Source organism: Schistocerca serialis, chromosome 4 (assembly GCF_023864345.2).
Source record: "Schistocerca serialis cubense isolate TAMUIC-IGC-003099 chromosome 4, iqSchSeri2.2, whole genome shotgun sequence".
Taxonomy (NCBI): domain Eukaryota; kingdom Metazoa; phylum Arthropoda; class Insecta; order Orthoptera; family Acrididae; genus Schistocerca; species Schistocerca serialis.
Window position 1 is genome coordinate 87,390,548 of NC_064641.1, and position 23,680 is coordinate 87,414,227.

A 23,680-nucleotide genomic window follows, 5' to 3' on the forward strand; every position below is an offset into this window, starting at 1 on the left:
GTGGTGAAGCAATTTTAATGGCCATTAATGTATGTTGTTGGGTCCCTGGAATTATACAGGGAGGTCAGAAACAGTCCGAAAATTTTGTATTGGCGTTACAGGTTAGGGTGTTCTGAGAAACAATTGTTAAGAAAAAAATTCGATTCATTGCAACGTCCCCGAGTTAATCAGCATTGAATCTAGGCAGTAAGGCCGTTACTCGCGCAGATTCAAGCGGCCCGCCAGAATATCATTAGTGTCTGTTGTCCTCACAATGTAGATGACAGCGCACGAGGCTTCTGAGCCTTTGGCTCGGGTTTGATCCCTACTACCTTCCCAGGTTCAATTTTTGTATCGCTCTCTTGTTCGATTTTAGGGAGACAAAGGAAGAATACGTTTTGCGACACAGTCTCTGGCGAGGCACTTGAATTTGCACGCCCAACAGTGTGATTGGCTAATTTCAACGCTAACTGACTCGGAAACGGTGCAACATATCGAATCTTTTTCTTAAGAATTATTTCTTAGCAGCGAGGATGACACGGCGGTCGGATGCTCCCGATGGGCCACTTGTGGCCTGAAGACGGAGTGCATATTTATTAGCAGAACCTACCCTGCAACACACAAGCTTTTCAGACTGTTTCTGGACACCCTATATAGTAGGAAAAGCACTTGAGGAATGATACACTGAGGTGGAACAGAGGTTATTAGTGTCAGTAAATACTTGGATGTCGGAATAACAAGTGTAATGTTGTGACTGTTCAGTGGGATTGTTAACAATCCTGAACGCGGCCACTTGACGACCATGTTTGGTTTGAATTACGCTCGAGACGAACTTGTTGAGCTACTGCATTACCTATTTTCAACTACAGAAAATATTACGAGTACATTCACACAGTGAGAACGTCATTTTCTATATAGCATTTTGCTCCATAAACGGCCAGAACTACTACTTAATATCTTGTCTGAAGTCTTTAGATTTGAATCGCCGGCCGGTGTGGCGCTTCAGTCCGGAACCATGCGGCTGCTACGGTGGCAGGTTCGAATCCTGCCTCGGGCATGGATGTGTGTGATGACATTAGGTTAGATTTAAGTAGTTCTAAGTCTATGGGACTGATGACCTTAGATGTTAAGTCCCATAGTACTTAGAGCCACGTAAGTAAAAAAAAAAATTCATTTTTTCTACCCCCTGCTCTCTGCTACCGTGACGTTCCAGAAGTCGATTTGCGTCTTCGTAACGTTTCATGTCGCTTTTCTCGTGTCGTCCATTGTTGTGTCTCAGTAAGTCAATTTTCGAATGAACTCAAGTCAGAAAGAGGCCAGTTGACGAAAGCAGTGTCTCTCTGATTTACAACCTACCCACGGGCTCAGAAAAACAAAACGTAGGGCGCCGACAGTAGACTTCGGGTGTAAACAGCAGGACGACACCGACAGTACCTGACAGTCTGGTTGACCGGAGGTTCGAGTCCTCCCTCGGGCATGGGTGTGTGTGGTGTTCTTACCATAAGTCAGTTTAAGTAGAGTTTAAGTCTAGGGACCGATGACCTCAGCAGTTTGATCACTTAGGAATTCACACACATCTGAACATTTTTGAAATGGCTGCAGAAAACTGTGAAGATATTGAAAAAGAAACGGTTGTCTGAAGGCCTGATTCAGCTTAAAGGAATTTCGTGGCATCCCTGAATTACTTCTATGTCTTCGGCCACATCCAGGACCCGTATCCGAATGTGAAGTTCTTAGTGGAGGGTACTTCGTACTGTACAACGCATTACGGTTTCTGCCCGCTCCATTCGCGTGTAGATCGCGGGAAGTGCGAGTAGTTAAATGTTTCAGTGCGCACTGTAATTAGTCTGCTTACGCCTTAGAGATCTCTGTAGGAGAGATACGTAAGAGGCTCTAGAGAATTACTAGATTCCTCACTGAAAGTGCTTGACACTTTGTAAGCCGACTTTCACGGGACAGTTTGCATCTATGTTCAAATGTTTGCCAGTTCAGGTTTTTCAGCATCTATGTGACACTCTCCCGTCGATCAAACAAAACCGATGACCATTCTTACTGCCCTTCTTTATAATGCGTTCAAGTATGCCCTGTTAGTCCAATATGATATGGTTCCCACACATTTGAACAATAATCCAGGATGCAGAACAGAGTGGTGTGCAAACTGAATGCATTTTAGCAGTATCATGTGCTTTACGTGTGACTCAGCATACGTGATTAATAAATTTCATATCCATATGAACTGTTACACGCATTTATTTGTATGAGTTCACTTATTCCAACTACGAGTCATTGATGTTGTTTTCATAGGTTTCTTGCGATTTGTGAGTTGCAGATTTAACCCCACATTTTAAAGGAAGTTGTCAGTGTTTACATTACTTTGAAATCTTATCAATATTTGACAGACGGTACTTCAGTATACATAAGTGCATTATCTGCAAAAAAGTATGAAGTCGTCTGAATTTACTTCTGCATCTGTCGATGACGCTGCATCCAAGACAACATGATGTATCGCACCTCGCAAGAAATCCTCAGTCCACTAAAAAATTTCATTTCACACGCTATATCTTGGTTGTTGATAAATGTAGGTTTGATACCTAATCAAATGCTTTTCAGAAGTCAACGAATAATGCATCCACCTAACTGCCTCCATCTATGGCCTTAGGAAATCATGAGAGAAATGCGCTTGTTGGGATTGGATGACTGGTTTTTTCGGAATTCGTGTTGTTTGATATGTAGGCGTCATCCAGTTCCAGAGCTTAGACTATATTCTAAGACTCTCCAACAGACAAATGTCAGTGATACTGAAAGGTAAATTTGTGTTTATTACTTCTGTTACCCTTCTTTAGAAAGGTCGCTTCTGTGCTTCAATTACTGCGCAAAATAGTAGTTTGAGGTATCCACAGAACATTATGGGTACAAGAGAACTGAGAAGTATGATATGTACAGAATCTGGTAAGGATTCAATGAGGCTCTGGAACTATGTTGAGTTTGAGCGATATCGGCTATTCTCAGTGCCCCCGACACCATCTGTGTCACTAGTCTTTTCAGTGACGGAGCAGTGAAATTGGGGCAGTACACCTGGATTTACGTTTGCGATCACAAAGTTCAGTATTTCTGATTTTGTTTTTCTGGCCTCACTTTCAGTTATCATGTCTTCCATGAGTGTCTGGACACTAAATTTGGTACTTCTGAGGAATTCTGTGATGATTTCTTTATCGATAACGCTATCGCCAATTTCTTACTCGACTGAGCTAGAGACCAGTCTCTAATGACTTCGGCACCGACTTAAAGTTAATGTTACGGAAGAAATCGATGGGGGCCTTTCTGGAGCTCAATCTGGCATACTTCTGAAGTGATTTAGGCGAAAGTACCCGAATGCGATCTCTGGACATTGTGATATCCGCTGTTTTTGGCTTCATTAAAACAACAAATCGTTAACACTTTCAGCCAGAAGGCAAATACTTGTTTATAAAGAATGATGAATGTATAATAAGATGTCACATAGCGACGGTGGAATATCCTAAATAATGTAATTCGTTGTCTTTGGGCGACAACATAAACAGAAGAATACGGATCGATATGCGATCCTCCACTATTTTGTTCGCCGGAGAACAAATGAAGCTCTGAGCGCTAAACACTTGTACTGTTTTTCTTACGTAAGACGACGCAGATTTGCGGCGGTCTGATCTAATTTTTTACTAAATGTATAAAAACGTGTTCCGTCTAAGTTTGAGTGAAATGTAGAAAGTAGAACTGTTATAACTTATCGTGACGACACACGGGCGGCACAAGAGGACAATGGCTATATAAAAGGGCGCTCAATGGGCATGAAACGGACATAAAAATCTACCATCATTGTAATACTAAGCATAAGGTACGATATATGTTTTAGTTATAATAAATATTTGTTCTGTAAATGTTGAATCATTTAGCAGTGCTCATTCCTATTATCTCCTCAGTATTATTTTCATTTTAATTATGCATTTTGCTGAGATTACAGACACCAAGATCAGCAGTCCAACGTGCGTGTTACATTGACAAAAAGAAAAGTGTTTTATCGTAGTTCTTGCATCAGCTTTAATATTGAATTTCCCTTTTGTGTGATGTTAAAATTGTTATTGCGCCCTTAAGAACTTTCTCGTCCCTTAGGAAATTTGTTTTGTCATAACAATAACTTCACGACCGGGTGTGATCGTATCTACGATCATGAAGTTGAAACGTCCCCTTAGAAAAATTAATGAATTACTGTGCTGATAAACCTCTTACTTTATTTGCTTTTCAAACTGCTGAGCAGAACTGAACGTACTCAGACATTTCGCTCTTTGCCTATTCTGATCAACACCAAACTGACACCCAATATTTTTAGTGCAACGCAATCTGACTTTCAAAAATCCCTACAATGGCCCTGACTAACAATAATCTATACCTTTCATCAATCACTTACCTCACAAAAATCTTCGTTACTCGAACTACTGCAATACAGCGAGCGCCACTACTGCCAGCTAAATATAAGATTCTAACTAATGAAGGCACTAACTACTGATAGGCATAGTTAGCAAATGAAAGATTTTGATAAAGAACAAACACTGTATTTACCTTAATAGTGTTCAAAAGTCATAATATATATATATATATCAGTTCATGACATCCAGTCTTGCAAATTTACTGTCTCTGATGGACACACGTCCAGATCATCCGCTCTCAAAAGTCCGCCATCTCTCTCCCCACATCCACCACTGCTGGCGGCCCACCTCCAACTGCGCAACGCTACGCGCTGTTCACATCAAGCTGCCCAACACTACAATAGCAAACAACAATGCAAACCAGCCACAGACTGCACACAGCACAGCCATTTATTTTCATACAGAGCGCTACGTGACGTTACCAATAAAAAAAGCCTAAACAGCCTACTTACAAAGTAATTACAAAGACCATAATGCAATTTCTTAATCAATAGCACGCTAGCTGTGTCTGCTTCAAGCCACGCGAAACTGCAAGTAAAGACTATTCACATTTCATAATGCAATATTTTATGAGAATGGTCAACCCATGATTTTTATGCCAATTGTGATTGATAAAACAGTAAGCGAAATGTCAAATTCCAACTTTTCCAGTGAATAACAACATCACTTTTATTTTGTTACATCACAACATGGACCTAACTCGCTAGTCCCGAACCTCATGCCGATTGCATCATATCGCATGCTACAATAGCGAGCGACTTTGTGCCACAAAGGAGATGCTTGCTTTGGGAAGAGACAATGTCTCATAGGGTCACTGACTTCAGAGGGAGAGTAAGTTACACCGTCCTTTGGCTTTGTGCTGCCACGGGTTGGTAGCGGTCAGCTTATCGAATTACGAAGCCCGGAAGCTCGAGGTTTATGCACGGTAAACCGATCAAAGTATATTTATGCAGCCAGTTTATAATCCGGTGAGGCCATCCTCGAGTTGGAGGACACCGCCTGTGGCTAGTGGGCCGATCCGGAGAAATTGATGCCAAAAGTTGGTGTGTGCGGTCGGAGGCGGCGACCTTGGCGGCGGCGGCGGCGGCGGCGGCGGCTGTGGGGACGGCGATCCACGCTCCGCCCTGCAGACCGCCGCATCCCGAGCCCGCGTCCCGGCGGCGCCGCCCCAGACTATAAAAGGGGCGGTCCGGCTCTCGGACGGCACTCTTCCGCAGCAGCGAGTACTGGGACCGTCTCAGCAGCGCCGCGCTCACATCACATCACACATGGCCAAGCTCCTGGTGAGTCGCACCGTCCTCTGCGCAGCGTCGTCTCTTCCAGCTATGCAGTATCTCTAGCTTCACCCCTCAACGTCTCTTTTCGGCTCCAAAATTTCATCATCAGCACGCCAACAGAATGAGTCTGACCCACTATCATTTTTTACATCCATTAGTATTTATGCATGTTCGATGTAATTCTGCTACTCTACCTATCTTTTACTGATTCACTTACCCACTGCACTCAGAATTTCATATACAATCTTTGCCGCCTCTACAATTTCGTAATTCTACGACCTTTACTGCACCAAGCAACTGCTCTTACTACTCTATCTATCTTGTACTGATTCACTTACCCACTGCACTCAGAATTTCATATACAATCTTTGCCGCCTCTACAATTTTGCAATTCTACGACCTTCACTGTACCAAGTAACTACTCTTGACTACCTCAAAAGGTCTCACTAAAGTCTTCTGATGGTGATTGTTGAGAAGCTCTTCATTTTATACTTTTCATTAATTTTCAACATGTTTCCACAACTACGTCTACACTCCTCAAGCCACCTTATGGAGCGTGTGCTACCACTATCTTTTCCCCACTTTGCTGTTCCATTGGGGAATGGCCCGAGGGAAGGATGACTGTCGCTAAAGTTCGGCATGAGCTCTATTTTCTTTATTCTGGCCACGATCATTTCGTGAGAAGTATCTGGTGGAAGTAATGTGTTGTCCGACTGTTCTTGGATCGTACGTTCTCGAAATTTTAGCAGTAAGCCTCTCCGCGAGGCACAACGCCTATCTTGCAGTGTCCACCACTGGAGTTTGTTCAGCATCTCCGCAACACCCTAGCGCCGACTACAAAATCACTGTGTGATATCCTTAGGTTAGTTAGGTTTAAGTAGTTCTAAGTTCTAGGTGACTGATGACCTCAGAAGTTAAGTCCCATAGTGCTCAGAGCCATTTGAACCATTTTTGAACACAATCACTGACGAAAGGCGCCGCTCTTCTCAGTCTCTCTCTTTACCATTAATTGAATTTGGTAACGCTCCCAGACCGATGAACAATACTCAACAATCGGTCGAACGAGTTTCTGGTAAGGCATCTCTTTCGTGGATGACTTAATTCTCCAAAAGAATCTCAGTATGGCACCTGCTTTCCCCACTATTTGTTTTATGTTATCGCTTTATGTCGCTCTGCATGGATGCTCCTGGATATTTCACAGTAGTTACTGTTTCAAATGGTTCGTCGCCAATAGTGTATTCGAAAAGTAGTAGATCTTGTCGACTATTTACGAGCATTACATTTATAATTTACCTTACATTTACAATTATTTATATTTTTGTCACACCACGCCGGCCGGTGTAGCCGAGCGGTTCTAGGCGCTTCAGTCTGGTACCGCGTGACCGCTATGGTCGCAGGTTCGAATCCTGCCTTGGGCATGGATGTGTGTGATGTCCTTAGGTTAGTTAGGTTTAAGTAGTTCTAAGTTCTAGGGGACTGATGACCCCAGGTGTTAAGTCCCATAGTGCTCAGGACCATTTGAACCGAGTATACTTGAGCCGGCCGCTGTGGTCGAGCGGTTCTAGGCGCTTGAGTCCGGAACCACGCTGTTGCTACGGTCGCAGGTTCGAATTCTGCCTCGGGTATGGATGTGTGTGATGTACTTAGGTTAGTCAGATTTAAGCAGTTCTAAGTTCTAGGGGACTGATGACCTCAGATGTTAAGTCCCATTTGAACCTAGTATACTTTTTCAGAAACATCTTCCGCAATTCAATGAAATATTTGATTGAAGGACGACCCAGAGGGGCATAGTTTACAGTTCATCTTCCATTCGAATTCAAAGTCCGTTGCCGACGGAACGCAACGGCTGACCGGACAGAGACAGAGACCAGAACTGAAATCCGCTGAAACTTTCATTCAGTGGCATTCGGAAAACCAGGGGAAATACTGTCAAGACGAAAGGAGGGCGATGTGACTTCGCTAGCATTTTGACAACTGCAATACATCGCTATGATGACGTTAAGTCCCCTAATGTGAAATCTTTGTTCACTGACGAAAAACCGCGATACCTGATCTATTGACTTCTAGCATTTCTTTCTACTGTACTAACATAACAATTTAATGCACAGTTACAAAACTTGATTTATTGTGTCGTTCGTCCTACGATGTCTCGAATACTGTTGTGTCATACGATACACAGTTGTGGAAGGAGTACCTGACTTTATTTTGCTCAAATTTGAGTCTGTGTAGTCCCCACAATCTTCGTGTAGTTATTAATTCAGCAAACTAAGTAGTTTCATTAAGAGAAACTTCCTGCTTATTTCATTCGGAGATAATAAACTGATGGGTGAACTCCCTCCACTTTTCGAAAAGGTATCAACAGACTCGTCGGGTACTCGTTCATTTTCTAATATAGGCTGTTTCAAATTATCCCGTAGTTTTTAAAATCTGTAACTAAAGTGCAGTAAATAGGGCAAAGTGCGTCTACGGGTTAGTATTATACCATATTTTCTCCTTTGCATTCACTTTCGTTGCATTCGCCAACTCACACCAAACTACCATTTTCCAGCATAACCTAGACCTCGGGCTATGCTACAGATCAGGATTAATTGGGACTGCAGTATCACTCTCTGGCAGATAATACTCAGGTGCAACATTGAAGTAGTTTCATGACCTGAGCTTACATGTTATATATCCATGTACTCTTCGTATTCTATGAAAGATAATTCGGTACAAAAAAACAGTTTCATAGGTTCCTAGCGTTCAACGGCAGATGTAATGACAGAAGAACGTCTTGTAACAACGAGGCTAGTCTAATTCCTTATACGAGCTATTACTGGATCGCAAATGAAACCATTTTCTTTCGAGAAGTTTTATTTTCCAAGAAATGGACGTTATCAGTCCCAGTAAGGTAGTGTAGTAAAGAGCGACAACTTGCTGTTTATTTGGTGATGCTGACTACTAACTAGCTTCACAACCGGCATACATTGATCTCAGGTTCGTGAGAATTGAAACCAAGCTATCTTTGTCGGCTACTGGATACAAGTTTCTTCAAGCTGTATGCACTGTCTTGATTCTTCAACTGTTAAGTTTAAGGTAACGTTGTTAGCAAACCGAAGGTTGGTTTGAAAACAATAGTGCTTTCGTAGGCATTGTCCTATTGGAAGTGGTATGCCGTTGCCTTGCTCGGACCTTTAAACTGATTGGCCCAGCCAGTTATAGGGAGGTCCTACAGTTTAACATGGACTCTGAATTACAGTAGCATCCAAATATGTTCTGCCTGTTTCATACAGTCAGTTTCTATAATTTATACTAGGAATTTATACTGTCTTGCTGCCCCACTTCAAGATTACCATTATTTTTTCCGTCACCCTTTGTATAACTTTGAAATTCTGGATGATCCGTTTGTGCTCATGCGCGTAACTCGATCGTTGCAAGTTAGAAGAACCATCTGTACTTTCCTTTATTAAGACGTTTGTGTATTATTCAGCTAAAAATGATTTTTTTGTTTGGATATCGGGAAAGGGTTTTTTGTGAAAAGGAGATGATAGGGAACTGTTAAAAAGTCCACTATACCAGACTCATTTGGGGACACTCAAGATACCCGATTCAGCATTCGCCCACATTAATATAGATCATGGATAGCTACACCGTAATGTATTTCTTACGCAATCGTGGGCGAAGATCTGAATACATCCTTGCACTCAATACACGGGTCAAAAACTGGGCAAGGTCGACTACAGTAGTCGGCGATCCAGTGAAGGACGTCTGAACATATATTAAGTTGTTTATCTGTAGGTGGGGCTAAGCTCCACTGCAGATGTGCCAGAGAATCTTTAAAGAAATTTATCGCTGCGTGAGTCATGGCCGTCAGCCATGCTGGAACGTAGTTGAGATGAGGAATTCGCCCGCTGTAAATATTGTACTGACAGGTCAGGCAATCCACTACGGAAAAGTTTGATTATTGTGGCAGTTGTGGAACGCGTTCTTCTACGTGGTACAAGACAGTCGGCTGTTACTCGTAAGCATAGTTTAGAAAGTAACAAAAAATATCCACGTAACAAAAATCATCTGTAACGTTCGCTGTCACAACATTAAAAGATGCTTAGTTTTCTATGGCAGTGCAATACTCATCCTGATTTAAAGTCTGACAAACTTATTCTTGATAGAGGCAGCCAATCGGTGAATCAACTGATACTCCTGAATGGAGAAGACAAGACTGTAGTGTTTTGACAGCCTGAGGTAGTTTATCGAGTTTTCCAAATTGGTTCATGCGAAACAACTTGTTAGGTTTGCTCTATTATTCTTATTTGTATGTGATACTACAGTGGTCGTAGAAAAAACTATGAATTTCTGCAACTGCTGCCAAAGTGTATATCTTTCGTAGGAGTAGTAAGTCAACCTGCATACAATAATGAATTCACTTTTAATATTATCTCACAAGAAAAAAATATTTCGCAGTCTAAACTGTAGAGGAAACTGTCCATAGTTGAATTACCTCTGAAGCGTCATAGGTAGAACACGTAAATAAAAATAATAAAGCTTCTGAACATAACTGGGATTGACGAAAGGGCGGTTAAAAATGTTTCTTTCATGAAACAGAAATTTAGGCTTCAATATTTGAGACTTTATGTACTCTCTGTACAGCGCAAATTTTATCCACTTCTACGTTATGAAAAAAAAGTTATTGTGTAAGTTCAGTTTCCAGAAGTACGAATCATGAGAACGATGTGCAGACACTTTCCTTGAGTTGCCTTCACAAATGCTGGTCTAATCAACTGACACCAATCGACATGTGACGAGCAAGAAGTCTATGATGGATCAAGCTTGCAGTTAACGCAGAGAAGGAATGACAAAAGTTTCCCCCTCGCTACAGTCAGACAGCATGATACAAGATACGGAGTATGGAGAAGGTACGGAACATAATCTTTAGACAGCGTCCATTAGAGACGGATCACAAACTCAGCTGGATAAATGTTGGGAGGGAGTCTGTTTTTGGTGAAGGAATCAATTTACTGAAAATACTGAAAATGTATGTAGTATAAATTCTTTCTTTCTTTCTCACTGGTCATACCGGACTCGAGAGCCCATTACCGCAGCAATGTATTTTCGCCATCTGTCCCTGTCTCTAGGCTATTACCTTCCATTCACCTTCAATACCTAGGCTCCTCAATTCAGCCTTCACATTGTCCCCCCATCTACGCCTCGGTGTCCCCACAGGACGTTTTCCCTCTAAGTGCCCTGCCAGTACTCTGCGCGCTGCCCTGCCCTCATCCTTTCGAGCTACGTGACCCGCCCATCGCAGCCTACGTGATTTAGTAATGCTGATTATGTCAGGACTTGAATAGAGTTCGTGAACCTCTTCGTTATGCAGTTTTCGCCACTCTCCGCTAATATCATCCCTTTTTGCTCTGAAAATTTTCCTCAAAATTTTGTTTTCAAATACTCTAAACGGCTTTTCATTTTGCACAGTGAGAGACCAAGTCTCACACCCATACAACATAACTGGTAGAATAATAGTTTTGTATATTCTAATCTTTAAATGCTGAAGATTAGATGGGTAGATCACAGAACTAATGAGGAAGTATTGAATAGGATTGGGGAGAAGAGAAGTTTGTGACACAACTTGACCAGAAGAAGGGATCGGTTGGTAGGACATGTTCTGAGGCATCAAGGGATCACCAATTTAGTATTGGAGGGCAGCGTGGAGGGTAAAAATCGTAGGGGGAGACCAAGAGATGAATACACTAAGCAGATTCAGAAGAATGTAGGTTGCAGTAGGTACTGGGAGATGAAGAAGCTTGCACAAGATAGAGTAGCATGGAGAGCTGCATCAAACCAGTCTCAGGACTGAAGACCACAACAACAACAATCTTTAAATTCCTAGACAATATCCGTGATGAAAGTAGAACTTGTACTCTGCTTTCCCGTCGATGGGCTCCCACGGAAACCGATGTACTTGAAATACTTGGGTGAAGGTTTAAAAAAAATTGAAAGTAAATAACACAGGTTCAATACTGCTAGAAAGTGGCTAAGCTGCGAACACACTTGTATCTGATTGAAAATTGCCCAAGTGTAGAAAAACCGTCATAGAAATCCAAAGAAGAGGGGTGCGGTGCGGTGGAGGGAGACAGGTGGGTGGAGGCGGTGGGGATCCAGACCTGCAGACAGCCGTGGTTCGCTGGCGCGTGTCGTCGCCCTTGCCGGGCGGAAGACGCTCACGGCCGTCCGGACGGGGCTATTTCTGCCGCTCCCGCTGTAACGGAGCAGGGCGGCGGCGGCCGCTCGGGTTGCCGGCCGTCTCCCTTCGAGTCCCGGTAGCTCCGAGAAGTCGTGACGCGATTCTGTGTTACGGAAGCGCCTGCGTCTCCGCTTCAAGGTCGCGGCGTCGGTGGCGTTCGAGGCTATCTTGCGGACAGTGGCATTGTCGCCTTATTCGCGTTATCCCGTTTCTCAGCTAATGCGTGCTTCTCCATTCTGCCAAAATTCAATTATTTTTAGCTTTCAAAGATGGCACTGACTTTGCAGCTAAGGTTTCGCATTTGTAATTTTCTCTTATCTTGGACAAGAGAAACTGCTGCACAATCAAGAACAAACTCCAGTGTTTCTTTTTGTAGTGCAAACAATTCGCATGTAAGAATCAAAATGGTTCCCAAAAGCACCGAAAGTGTACACGAATTAGTAGACAATCTGAGTAGCCGTCTTAGATTGTTTGCAGATAATGCTGTCATTTACCGTCTACTAAAGTCGTCAGATGATAAAAACCAATTGCAAAATGATTTAGACAAGATATCTGTATGGTGCAAAAGGTGTCAATTGACTCTAAATAATGAAAAGTGTAAAGCTATCCACTTAATAACTAAAAGAAATCGGCTAAATTTCGGTTACACGATAAATCGCACAAATCTAATGGCTGTAAATTCGAGTGAATACTTAGATATTACAGCCACGGATAATTTCAATTGGAACCATCACATAGGTAATGGTGTGGGTAAAGCAAACCAAAGACTGCCATTTATTAGCAGAACATTTAGAAAATGCAACAGATCGACTAAAGAGACTGCGTACACCACGTTTCTCCTGGGTTACAGGACTGTCTTATGTGTCCGATGCTTCAATGTACAAACCAACAGACGTAAACTTTTCGTTTCCATGAACCTTCTAGCGTTTGGATAACCAAGACACGATAGAGACGAATGATTTTAGGTGCTATAGTGTCAGTTGGGAATCCAAACCAACAAATAAGAATGGTGAAGAGCTCGACGAGAGCACAGTGATCGACAATATCACAATGATTTATTATTCAAAAGAATCTCATTTCAAAAACCAACGTACGCACCGTGCGTAATTGAACACCGCCAGCAAACCATTGTTGAATAAGTGTCAGTGGCTCTGTATTTCGATTTATTCTCTTATCAGATAACCGCTGTATAAGAACATGATCCGCGTCTGATAGGAGTGACGGAGGACATCGAAAAAGATCAAAAAAGGGCAGCTCGTTTTTTACTATCGCGAATAAGGTGAGAGAATGCAACGGACGTGATGCGTGAATTAGAGTGACAGTCATTAAAACAAAGACGTTTTCCGTAGCGGCAGAATCTTCTCCTAAAATTACGATCACCAACTTTCTCCTCCGAATGCGAAAATATTCTGTTGGTTACCACCTACATAGCGAGAAATGATCATCACGATAAAATAAGAGAAATCAGAGCTCGCACAGAAATATTTAAGAGCTTGTTTTTCCCGCGCGCTGTTAGAGACTGGAACTGTAGAGAAACAGCTTGAATGTGGTTAGATGAACCCTCTGCCGCGCACTTAATGGTGAATTGCAGGGTAACCATGTAGATGTAGACGACCCAGCTTCCCCTGTTCGTGAGATCCGGAAGGCAGTACACGGCAGAACTCAGACTGATGTCGAGTTTCTTGACTTTCAGAAGCTTCCGATACAATTCTACACCGTCTTCTAGTAAGCAAAATACGTGGGTACGGGATACTGGACTGAAGAACTCCACGCAAGCAACGCCGGCACGGTAGCTCAGCGTGTTCGGTCAGAGAGCTGGTTGGCCTCTGCAATGAAAAAAATGAGTGAAAAGATCAACAACGAACTTCTACGGATGTCATGTGACGTCCGCTACGACGAAATACAACTAACCATTAAAAAAAAAACTAGTAAACAAAATACATGCGTACGAGATACTGGACTGAAGAACTCCAAGCAAGCAATGCTCAGATGTTATTTTTTTTTTTTCCTTTCAGTTTCTTGGCTGTCTGGTCGTGCCCATTCAGCCATCTCAGTAATGAAGAGACGATACCATGGGGTACTGAAGACGATTTTCTTGCGAACGTAAAGACAACCTAATGTCCAGTACCCCACTGGAGAAAATTTTCTACCCACCCGGGAATCAAACACGCACTCTATTGGTCAGCAATCTGGTAGGCTGACCGCGCAGCTGCCGCGGCGGAATTCCAGTTGTTCTTGTTGGGAAGGCAACGTCACAAGGGAAGGTGGCGTTTTGCTTGTCCCAAAGTAGTGTGACAGGACATCTGCTGTTTATTATATACACGATGTTTCACAATTCCTGTTGCAGGCTTCTAGACGTTGTAGAGGAGGCTCAGTAGATAAAGTTTTAGTAAGTAATCTATGTCCGCAAATGTACCATTCGGATGCAAAATAAACGGCAAGATCAGATCATTTTCCAACTTTCCGCTTCACAGTATGCACACAGCGGAGGCTGAGTCTATGGCATGGGCAATGTTTCGTGTACTCGCTGTCGTGTCCTCTTGTACGTAACGAAGGGCGCCCGCTTCGAAATTGACAGTACAGCTCATCCTTGGAGGACCACAGTCAACCCTCTTGAAATTGGTTCCATTCCATAGTGGTTGCTAGGTACAGCAACCGGTTACGAAAGTCTCAACTGCAAAATCTTTTTTACCTACAGGAAATGCTATATGTGGGCATTATTGGACGAATGCTGATTTTCCACATTAATTTTTACGCCAATCTGGTGATGCCCCTGTAAATAAAAAAAAGTTTTGCAATCGAGACGGTCTTATTTCAAGTGAACGCTTCTAGTTGTGATCGTACCAATCTCTCGCAGCCCCTATTGTAGTAGGACGAAAATGGCATGTGATGTACTGTATTTAATGACAACAGCGACTAACGACGACGCATCGTCAAGCCAGAGACTTGAAACTGATTTGATGTTCAAACCTATTTTATATCCAAACGGTGCATTTCCCGTCTTGAGTTTCTTATCAAAACTTCACATAGTAAGTGCCGTCTACAACGGCTAGAAGCCTGTTATAGAAATTTCGAAACACCTTGTATATACCACAAGCAGGCGACGTGACGTCCACTCGTAAAATATCTGTGGTCGTCTTATGCGGCAGTTTACTTGAGTGGAAACATTGTCTCTGCAATACTAAAGCTCCACCCCACATACTGCTGACACTGAAATCCCGAATGATCGCGTGGTCTCCAGTGTGCCATAACCTATACATTTTCCAGCGATTATCATTCCAAGTCCAAAGTCGGTTAAATCGCCATGTACCGTCATGTTCACTACAAACCTGACAGTAAGAGACTGCTCACACATGGCGTCTACTCAGCGCCGTAAGCTGCACCCAACACACAGCACATCTCAAAATGGACAACCCTTCCAGTGACCTTTGCATAATGTATACTAAGGTGATGTAGTTAACAATCGTTTCTAAGTGCGCAGAGACTCGCAGGTGAATCAGATTTTGGTTCAAAGACGGTCGATAGACTATAAACGTAAATAAACGCACTATAACCCGTGTAAAAAGACTAAAAGAACAGCGGTAGTAATGTCAAAACTTTTAACAATGCACGAGTATCTGTCTGCAGAGACAATGTGGAATGAGCATGTAAATCTTGAAGGCAGATGCCCGATTCAGCACCGTTAGGAATGCAATTTTTTAAAAATATTATTGTGAGTCATCAGTCTTCTGACTGATTTGATGTGGCACCCCACGAATTCCTCTCCTGTACTAATCTTTTCACCTCAGAGTACCAATTGCAACCTGCGCCCTCAATTATTTGTTGGATGTATTCCAAATTCTGTTTCCTTTACAGCTGTTACCTTCTACAACTCCTTAAAGTACCATCGAGGTTAATCCCTGATGTCTTAAGAGATGTCCTGTAATCCAGTCCCTTCTTCTTGTCTGTGTTTTCCGCATATTCCTTTCCTCACTGATTCTGCAGAGAAGCTCCTCATTCCTTACCTTATCAGTCCACCTAATCTTCAACAGTCATCTGTAGCACCACGTCTGTTCCGGTTACCCCACAGTCCATATTCTGTTACTATACAAAGCCGTGCTCAAAACGTACATTCTCAGAAATTTCTTCCTAGAATTAAGGCTTACGTTTGATAATAGTAGACTTTTCTTGGCCAGGAATGCCCTTTTAGCCAGTGCTAGTTTGCTTTTGGTGTTCTCCTTGCTCCTTCCGTCATTGGTTATTTTTCTACCTAGGTAGCAGCGTGCCTTAACTTCTACTTCGGGATCACCAATTCTGATCTTCTCATTTCTGGTACTTCTCATGACTTCCGTATTTCATATTCGCACTCGTTAGACTGTTCGTCCATTCAGCAGATCCTGTAATTCTTCCTTACGTCCATTGAGGATAGCAATATCACCAGTGAATTTTGTCATTGATATCCTTTCACCTTAAATTTTTATTCCACTCTTGAACCTTTCTTTTATTTCCGTCGTTTCATCTTCGATGTGTAGATTGAACAGTAGGAACAAAAGACTGCATCCCTGTCTTACACCCTTTTTAATCCATGCACATCGTTCTTGCTCTTTCAGTGTTATTGTTACCCCATGATTCTTGTACGTATTATATATTAATCGACTTCCACTATAGCGTACCCCTATGTTTCTCAGAATTTCGAACACTTGCACCATTTGACATTCTCGAAAGCTTTTTCCAGGTCGACAAAACCTACGAACATGGCTTGACTTTTGTTCAGTTTGGGTTCCATTATCAAGCACACCACAAAACTTTTATCTCAACTGACTCTGGCCGCGGATGACTATATAATTATACAATTCTTGATAGTTCTTCGTCTTACCGAGCGAAGTAATAAAAAGAGACAGAAAAGTTTCCAAGAACAGCGGCGCGGTTCGTTAAGGGATGTGTTTGACTAGCACGAGAATTTCACAGAGACCCTCACAGATTTAATGAAAATACTCAACGCAGCAGGCAGCACTCGTCTTATTTTCTTCACTTTTCTGGCGAACTGACATAAAAATCGCGGGTTTACAGTTACAGTTTCGATAAGTGGTTTGTGTTGAGAAGCCAGAGTCAAACTTTTACCAGTTCACGCCGTACAGATGGCTTCTGACGGATAAAATGATGGTGCCTGCACCAAGTAGTTAATCATATTACCCTTAAAACATTTAGTATGTATTGTTTACTGCTGTCTTATAATGTGGACTCGTTATTAGTTACGCTGTTTAACAAAGCGTCGACAGAAGGGTGCAAACTATTTACGTGAGAGAAGGAACATGCTACTGTTGACATGCTGAGCAGGATCTCCAAGGAAACTCTAAAATGGAAGGAAAGCTTTTGGGAACTCACGTTTTCTATGACTTTAAAGCACCCGATTCTGTGTCTAAGTTTGCTAGTTAGGTGATGACTCACTTGTTGATTGTCTCTTTCAGTCAGTTGCCACTATTTGGACTGATAGACGAGAAGTGATGATGTACAGTTTTTAATCGGTATACTGTGTGTCACTCAGCTTACCTCTCTAACCCCTGCTTAGTATCTCACATTACGAGAACATGTGGTAGTATTCGTAGCCAATCAGAGGTGGACCTTCTCTCGGATGCTCCTATGGCGAACGCATTACTTGTTGGAACTGAGCTTCACGCTCTCGTTCTTTTGATCCATTCTCATCTAGGGAACGTGGTGATTACAACACTGAGCTCGCACTTGAGAGCAGCAGGTTTCCAAGTCACGTGACATTCAAATTTAACTTTTCTGTGGTGTCCCTAATTCCCCAAAGCAAATGTAGGGTAGTTACGGTCATGAGAAAACTGTCGATTTATTGTGACAGTTCAGATTTTATGGGAGTTATTGGTTGGTGGTCCGCTTTCTGGTTTTCAGCCGAGCTGATGATCCTGTTCTTATTCACATTATTTCGAACAGATGTTACTCAGAGAGTGCAGAAAATAACAAATCTCGCAGTACATGAAGAGCCGGCCGGAGTGGCCGAGCGGTTCTAGGCGCTACAGTCTGAAACCGCGCGACCGCTACGGTCGCAGGTTCGAATCCTGCCTCGGGCATGGATGTATATGATGTCCTTAGGTTAGTTAGGTTTAAGTAGTTCTGACTTCTAGGAGACTCAGAAGTTGAGTCCCATAGTGCTCAGAGCCATTTGAACCATTTCAAGCACATGAAGAAGACCTCTGGGTCAGTTGTAGAAATGGTGGGCGTAAAGATGGCATAAACAGCTCGGCTGAACATCAGAAACCATATCATTACCCGATTGCTTTCCGTATCCTTGCCCAATCTGAGCTTCACTAATGATCTTATCATCGACTGTATCTAAATCCTAGCCACCTTTCTACGTACACATGTGCAACAACGCACTGACCGGTCGACAAAGTTACACACTGAACAAACTAAATTGAAGAATGCTACCGTTTCACCACAATCCTCCGAACACTGTCCGACTGTAAGACAGTGTTTACCTGCTTTTTTTAAAAAAAAATCTTTATTTCCAAATCTTAATAATTATACAGTTTTAACCCACTACCTTATATGAGTAGTGGGTCCAGATGATGATACAATGGTTACAATTGCAGCTAAATCCTAAGTTATATTTAAGTAACTAGGTAGTAAAGCGAGCTACAGGATAACTGCAATGGGCAAAATTAGTTGATTTTGATTGTATGTGAATTACTTAATTAACCTATCTATTAACTACTTACTAATGCCTGCAGCGTTACATATGTGTCAGTCAAATGTATAAACGTACTTACAGAGCCTTGCTCATTGATCTAAACCCAATGAGCGTGCCCCTGACACTGGGCAGGCCAAGATGTTAGTCGCTGCAGGTTCCTAGAAATAGTGCCTAATCTAAGTCCTACAACTAAACCTATCCTAAAGTCAAGTTCGGTGTTTGTCCATGATCGGTAATGCTGCACCCCACGCCCCCTAAGTCCCGAACGCGGCGGATTTCCAGACTGTTTTGTGTAAAAGTTTCGCCTCGAGCTGTCCAGCTGATAGGTGTGTTCCTTTTCTCCGTTCGCAGGTTGTACTCAGCGCCCTGGTGGCGGTGGCGGTGGCGAGGCCCGGCTTCCTGCACGGCGCCCTGCCCTACTCGGCCATCCACGCACCCATCGCCTACGCCGCGGCGCCCGTCGCGCTGACGTCGCAGTACCACGCGCAGGACGAGCTGGGCCAGTACAGCTACGGCTACCACGGCGGCCTCTCCGCCAAGTCGGAGGCGCGCGCCTTCGACGGCTCCGTCGCCGGCGGCTACTCGTACGTGGACGAGAAGGGCGAGCTGCAGAGCGTGCGCTACACGGCCGACGCCGTCAACGGCTTCCGCGTCGCCGCCTCCAACCTGCCCGTAGCCCCCGCCGCCCCCGAGGCCCCCGCCCTCGAGGCCCCCAAGCCGGTCGAAGACACCCCGGAGGTGGCCGAGGCTAAGGCCGCCCACGCCGCCGCCGTGGCCGACGCCGCCGCGCGCGCCGCCGCCGCCCCCGAGGAGCCCGAGCCCGCCGCCCCCGCCGTCATCCCCGCCGCGCCGGCCGCCACCATCGCCTACTCCGCCCCCGCCGTCGTGGCCGTGAACCCGGCCAAGTCGTTCGCCTACTCGACGGTGGCGGCCGCCCCCATCGGCCACCTGGCGCCCATCAGCTACGGCTACCACGCCGTGGCCGCCGCCCCCGCCATCAGCTACTCGGTGGGCGCCGCCGCCCCCGTCGCCATCGCCGCCGCCCCCGCTGAGGCCAACATCGTCATCAACGACAAGGGCGTGCCCGAGTACACCCCCGAGGTGGCCGCCGCGCGCGCCGCCGACGCCATCGCCCACCTGCAGGCCAAGGCCCGCATCTTCGGCTGAACCCCCACCACCGCCACTCTGCTGCTAGTCCCGCGATCACCACGGCTCACCACACCTACAACGGACCAGGCATCGTAATACTCCTGGCGTCATTCTAGCCGCCGACTTCCTCTGTACAAAGTTAGGCAGATTAAATTTATTTTCGCAAACACAATTACAGTTTCGTTATTTTTCCAGTGATCCTTCCTTATAACTTAAGTGTTTGTACAGGGTTATTCGTATGTACACTACTGGCCATTAAAATTGCTACTCCAAGAAGAAAAGCAGATGATAAACGGGTATTCATTGGACAAATATATTATACTAGAACTTACATGGGATTACATTTTCACGCAATTTGGGTGCATACATAGAACAACCACCTCTGGCCGTAATAACGGCCTTGATACGCCTGGGCATTGAGTCAAACAGAGCTTGTACTGAGCACTATGGGACTTAACATCTATGGTCATCAGTCCCCTAGAACCTACAACTACTTACACCTAACTAACCTAAGGACATCACACAACACCCAGTCATCACGAGGCAGAGAAAATCCCTGACCCCGCGGGGAATCGAACCCGGGAACCAGGGCGCGGGAAGCGAGAACGCTACCGCACGACCACGAAAACAGAGCCTGGATGGCGTGTACAGGTACAGCTGCCCATGCAGCTTCAACAAAATACCACAGTTCATCAAGAGTAGTGACTGGCGTATTGTGACGAGCCAGTTGATCAGCCACCACTGACCAGACGTTTTCAGTTGGTGAGGGATCTGGAGAATGTGCTGGCCAGTGCAGCAGTCGAACATTTTCTGTATCCAGAAATGCCCGTATAGGACCTGGTTCATGCGGTCGTGGATTATCCTGCTGAAATGTAGGATTTCGCAGGGATCGAATCAAGGGTAGAACCACGGGTCGTAACACATCTGAAATGTAACGTCCGCTGTTCAGAGTGCCGTCAATCCGAACAAGAGGCGACCGAGACGTGTAACCAATGGCACCCCATACCATCACGCCGGCTGATACGCCAGTATGGCGATAACAAATACACGCTTCCAGTGTGCGTTCACCGCGATGTCGCCAAACACGGATGCGACTATCATGATGCTGTAAACAGAACCTGGATTCATCAGAAAAAATGACGTTTTGCCATTCGTGCACCCAGATTCGTCGTTGAGTACACCATCGCCGGCGCTCCTGTCTGTGATATAGCGTCAAGGGTAACAGCAGCCATGGCCTCCGAACTGATAGTCCATGCTGTTGCAAACGTCGTCGAACTGTTCGTGCAGATGGTTGTTGTCTTGCAAACGTCGCCATCTGTTGACTCAGGGATCGAGACGTGGCTGCACGATCCGTTACAGCCATGCGGATAATATGCCTGTCTCTCGATTGCTAGGGATACGAGGCCGTTGGTATCCAGCACGGCGTTCCGTATTACCCTCCTGAACCCACCGATTCCATATTCTGCTAACAGTCATTGGATTTCGACCAACGCGAGCGGCAATGTCGCGATACGATAAATCGCAATCGCGATAGGTTACAATCCGACCTTAAGTCGGAAACGTGATGGTACGCATTTCTCCTCCTTACACGAGGCATCACAACAACGTTTCACCAGGTAAGGCCGGTCAACTGCTGTTTGTGTATGAAAAATCGGTTGGAAACTTTCCTCATGTCAGCACGTTGTAGGTGTCTCAAATGGGCGCCAACCTTGTGTGAATGCTCTGAAAAGCTAATCATTTGCATATCACAGCATATTCTTCCCCTCGGTTAACTTTCGCGTCTGTAGCACGTCATCTTCGTGGTGTAACAGTTTTAATGGCCAGCAGTGTACTTCCAGAGTTTCAGAAGATAACCTCACGACAACTACAAGACATAAAAATGAGAGACATAGGAGGGGTATCCAGGAACTCCCTATTGGTCGCGAAATGGAAACCACAGTGAAAATCCGATGAAGCTTGGTACAGATGCATTGCGCTGTGTCTCTAGTATGGCCCCTCGAACGCGTCACTTCCCTCTTTACAGTTCTGAGCGCACAGTGACCACGTAAAGATATTGTCTCCCGTTAAGTACGGGCGTCTGCCAAGAGACTTCCGTTGATTTCGTGCATCTTCATCTGCATGATTAATCTGCAGGTCACAATTAACTGCCTAGCAGAGGGTTCATGGAACCACCTTCAAGCTATTTCTCTATTGTTCCACTCTCTCACTCCGCGCGGGAAAAACGAACACTTAGATCTTTCTGTCCGAACTGTGATTTCTCTAACGTTAGTGCGATAGGGCGGACAATAGTGGTGTAAGCAGTCTCTTTAGTAGACCTGTTGCACTTTCAAAGTATTCTGTCAATAAATCGTTCTCTTGGTCTGCATTATCTAAATGATCGTTCCGATTTGAGATATTCGCAATTGTAATGCCAAAGTATTCAAACCGTTTAGATTTTTGTGATTTATCGCTTAACCGACATTCACCACATTTCCTGTAGTATTCATCTCGATGACTCCACACGTTTCATTATTTAGAGTCAACTGCCGCTTTTCGCACCGTACATACATGTTGTCTAAATCGTTTTTCGATTGGATTTGATCATCTGACGACTTTACAAGACGATCAATTACAGCATCATCTGCAAACAATCAAAGGGCTGCTCAGATTGTCTCCCATGTTATTTATGTACAGCACGAACAGCAGACCGCCTATAGCACTTTCTTGGCGAACACTAGATATTATTTCTGTTTTACGCGATGACTTTTCGCCATTTACTGCGAACCGTGACTCTTCCGACAGGATCTCACGAATCCAGTCGCACAAGTCAGGCTACACTCTACAGGTACCCAATTTGATTACAAGACATTTGTGAGAAACGGTGACAAAAGCCCCCTAGAAACTTCAAAATATGGAATCTATTTGACGTCTCCTGTCGATAGCACTCATTACTTCTCGAGAACAAAGGCATAGTTGTATTAACAATATTTTCAGAATCCACGTTGACTATTAATAAATCGTTTTCTTCGAAGTAATTCATAATGTTCGCACACAGCATATGTTCCAAAATCCCACTGCAAATCGACAACAATGCACTGCACATAATGTAACTGTCATACGGTTCCTTCTTCATGGCAGTTCTCAGCTGGGCACTACAGGGGAAATCATAACGACTCTACAGCGTTTTCAGTGGGAAGTGTTTGATTACCCACCATAAGCCCCAGACATGGCTATGAAGGCAACAATTTAGCACGTACGACGGTGGGCTGCGTAGAGCATTGGTACAAAGCAGTGGCTGCTGCCTTCTCTGACTAGGGTATGGGAATGTTGGTACAACGCTACGACGAATGCCTTAGGCCGTGTCCTCTGTAAGCGATCAAAGCGACCAACAGAGAGCGACTTCTGGATTCGCGACACTCCAGCGACAACTAGCAGGATCGGATGAAAAGCTCGGGTGTCCTGCGTGCGAGCGACCATAATGCGCTACAAGATGGCTGCTTAGAGCCAACCAGCTGTTTCTATAAAACGGCGCCCCTAACCTGTAGAATACTGTAGCTGGAGAGTAAGGCTACGATATTAGGTTTACTTAAGAAAATACAGCGAAAAGGAATGCTGTGCATGAAATTTACAAAGGGAGGAATCTCCATGGAGAATCTCACAAATATCATCGACAACGAAGATCACCAGACGAATTCTTCGGATACACGTGAATGAGCAGAGGCGCATTCGACTAACTCATCAATAAATTAAAGACTAATGCTTTTTACATGATCAAGAACTTTTAACAGCCAATAAACGCAGAGGAATGACTGACTACATTACTGACTACCCTAATTACACAGATTGTCAATGGTGAACAACAGTTATCTCTGGTGTAGCGGTAGCGTTACGCTTTCAGATGTTTCAAAAAAAGTCATGGATCCGA

General features: G+C 44.3%; 1 protein-coding gene across 1 annotated transcript; it reads left to right on the top strand.

Moving 5' to 3' along the window:
- The first annotated feature begins 5,237 nt into the window (after positions 1–5,237).
- Positions 5,238–19,948, top strand: LOC126474263 (cuticle protein-like). The gene is made up of 3 exons (XM_050101728.1): positions 5,238–5,270; positions 5,480–5,722; positions 18,979–19,948. The coding sequence occupies exons 1-3, from the start codon at positions 5,238–5,240 to the stop codon at positions 19,792–19,794; spliced, it is 1,092 nt and encodes a 363-aa protein (XP_049957685.1). The 3' UTR covers positions 19,795–19,948.
- Positions 19,949–23,680: the final 3,732 nt, after the last annotated feature.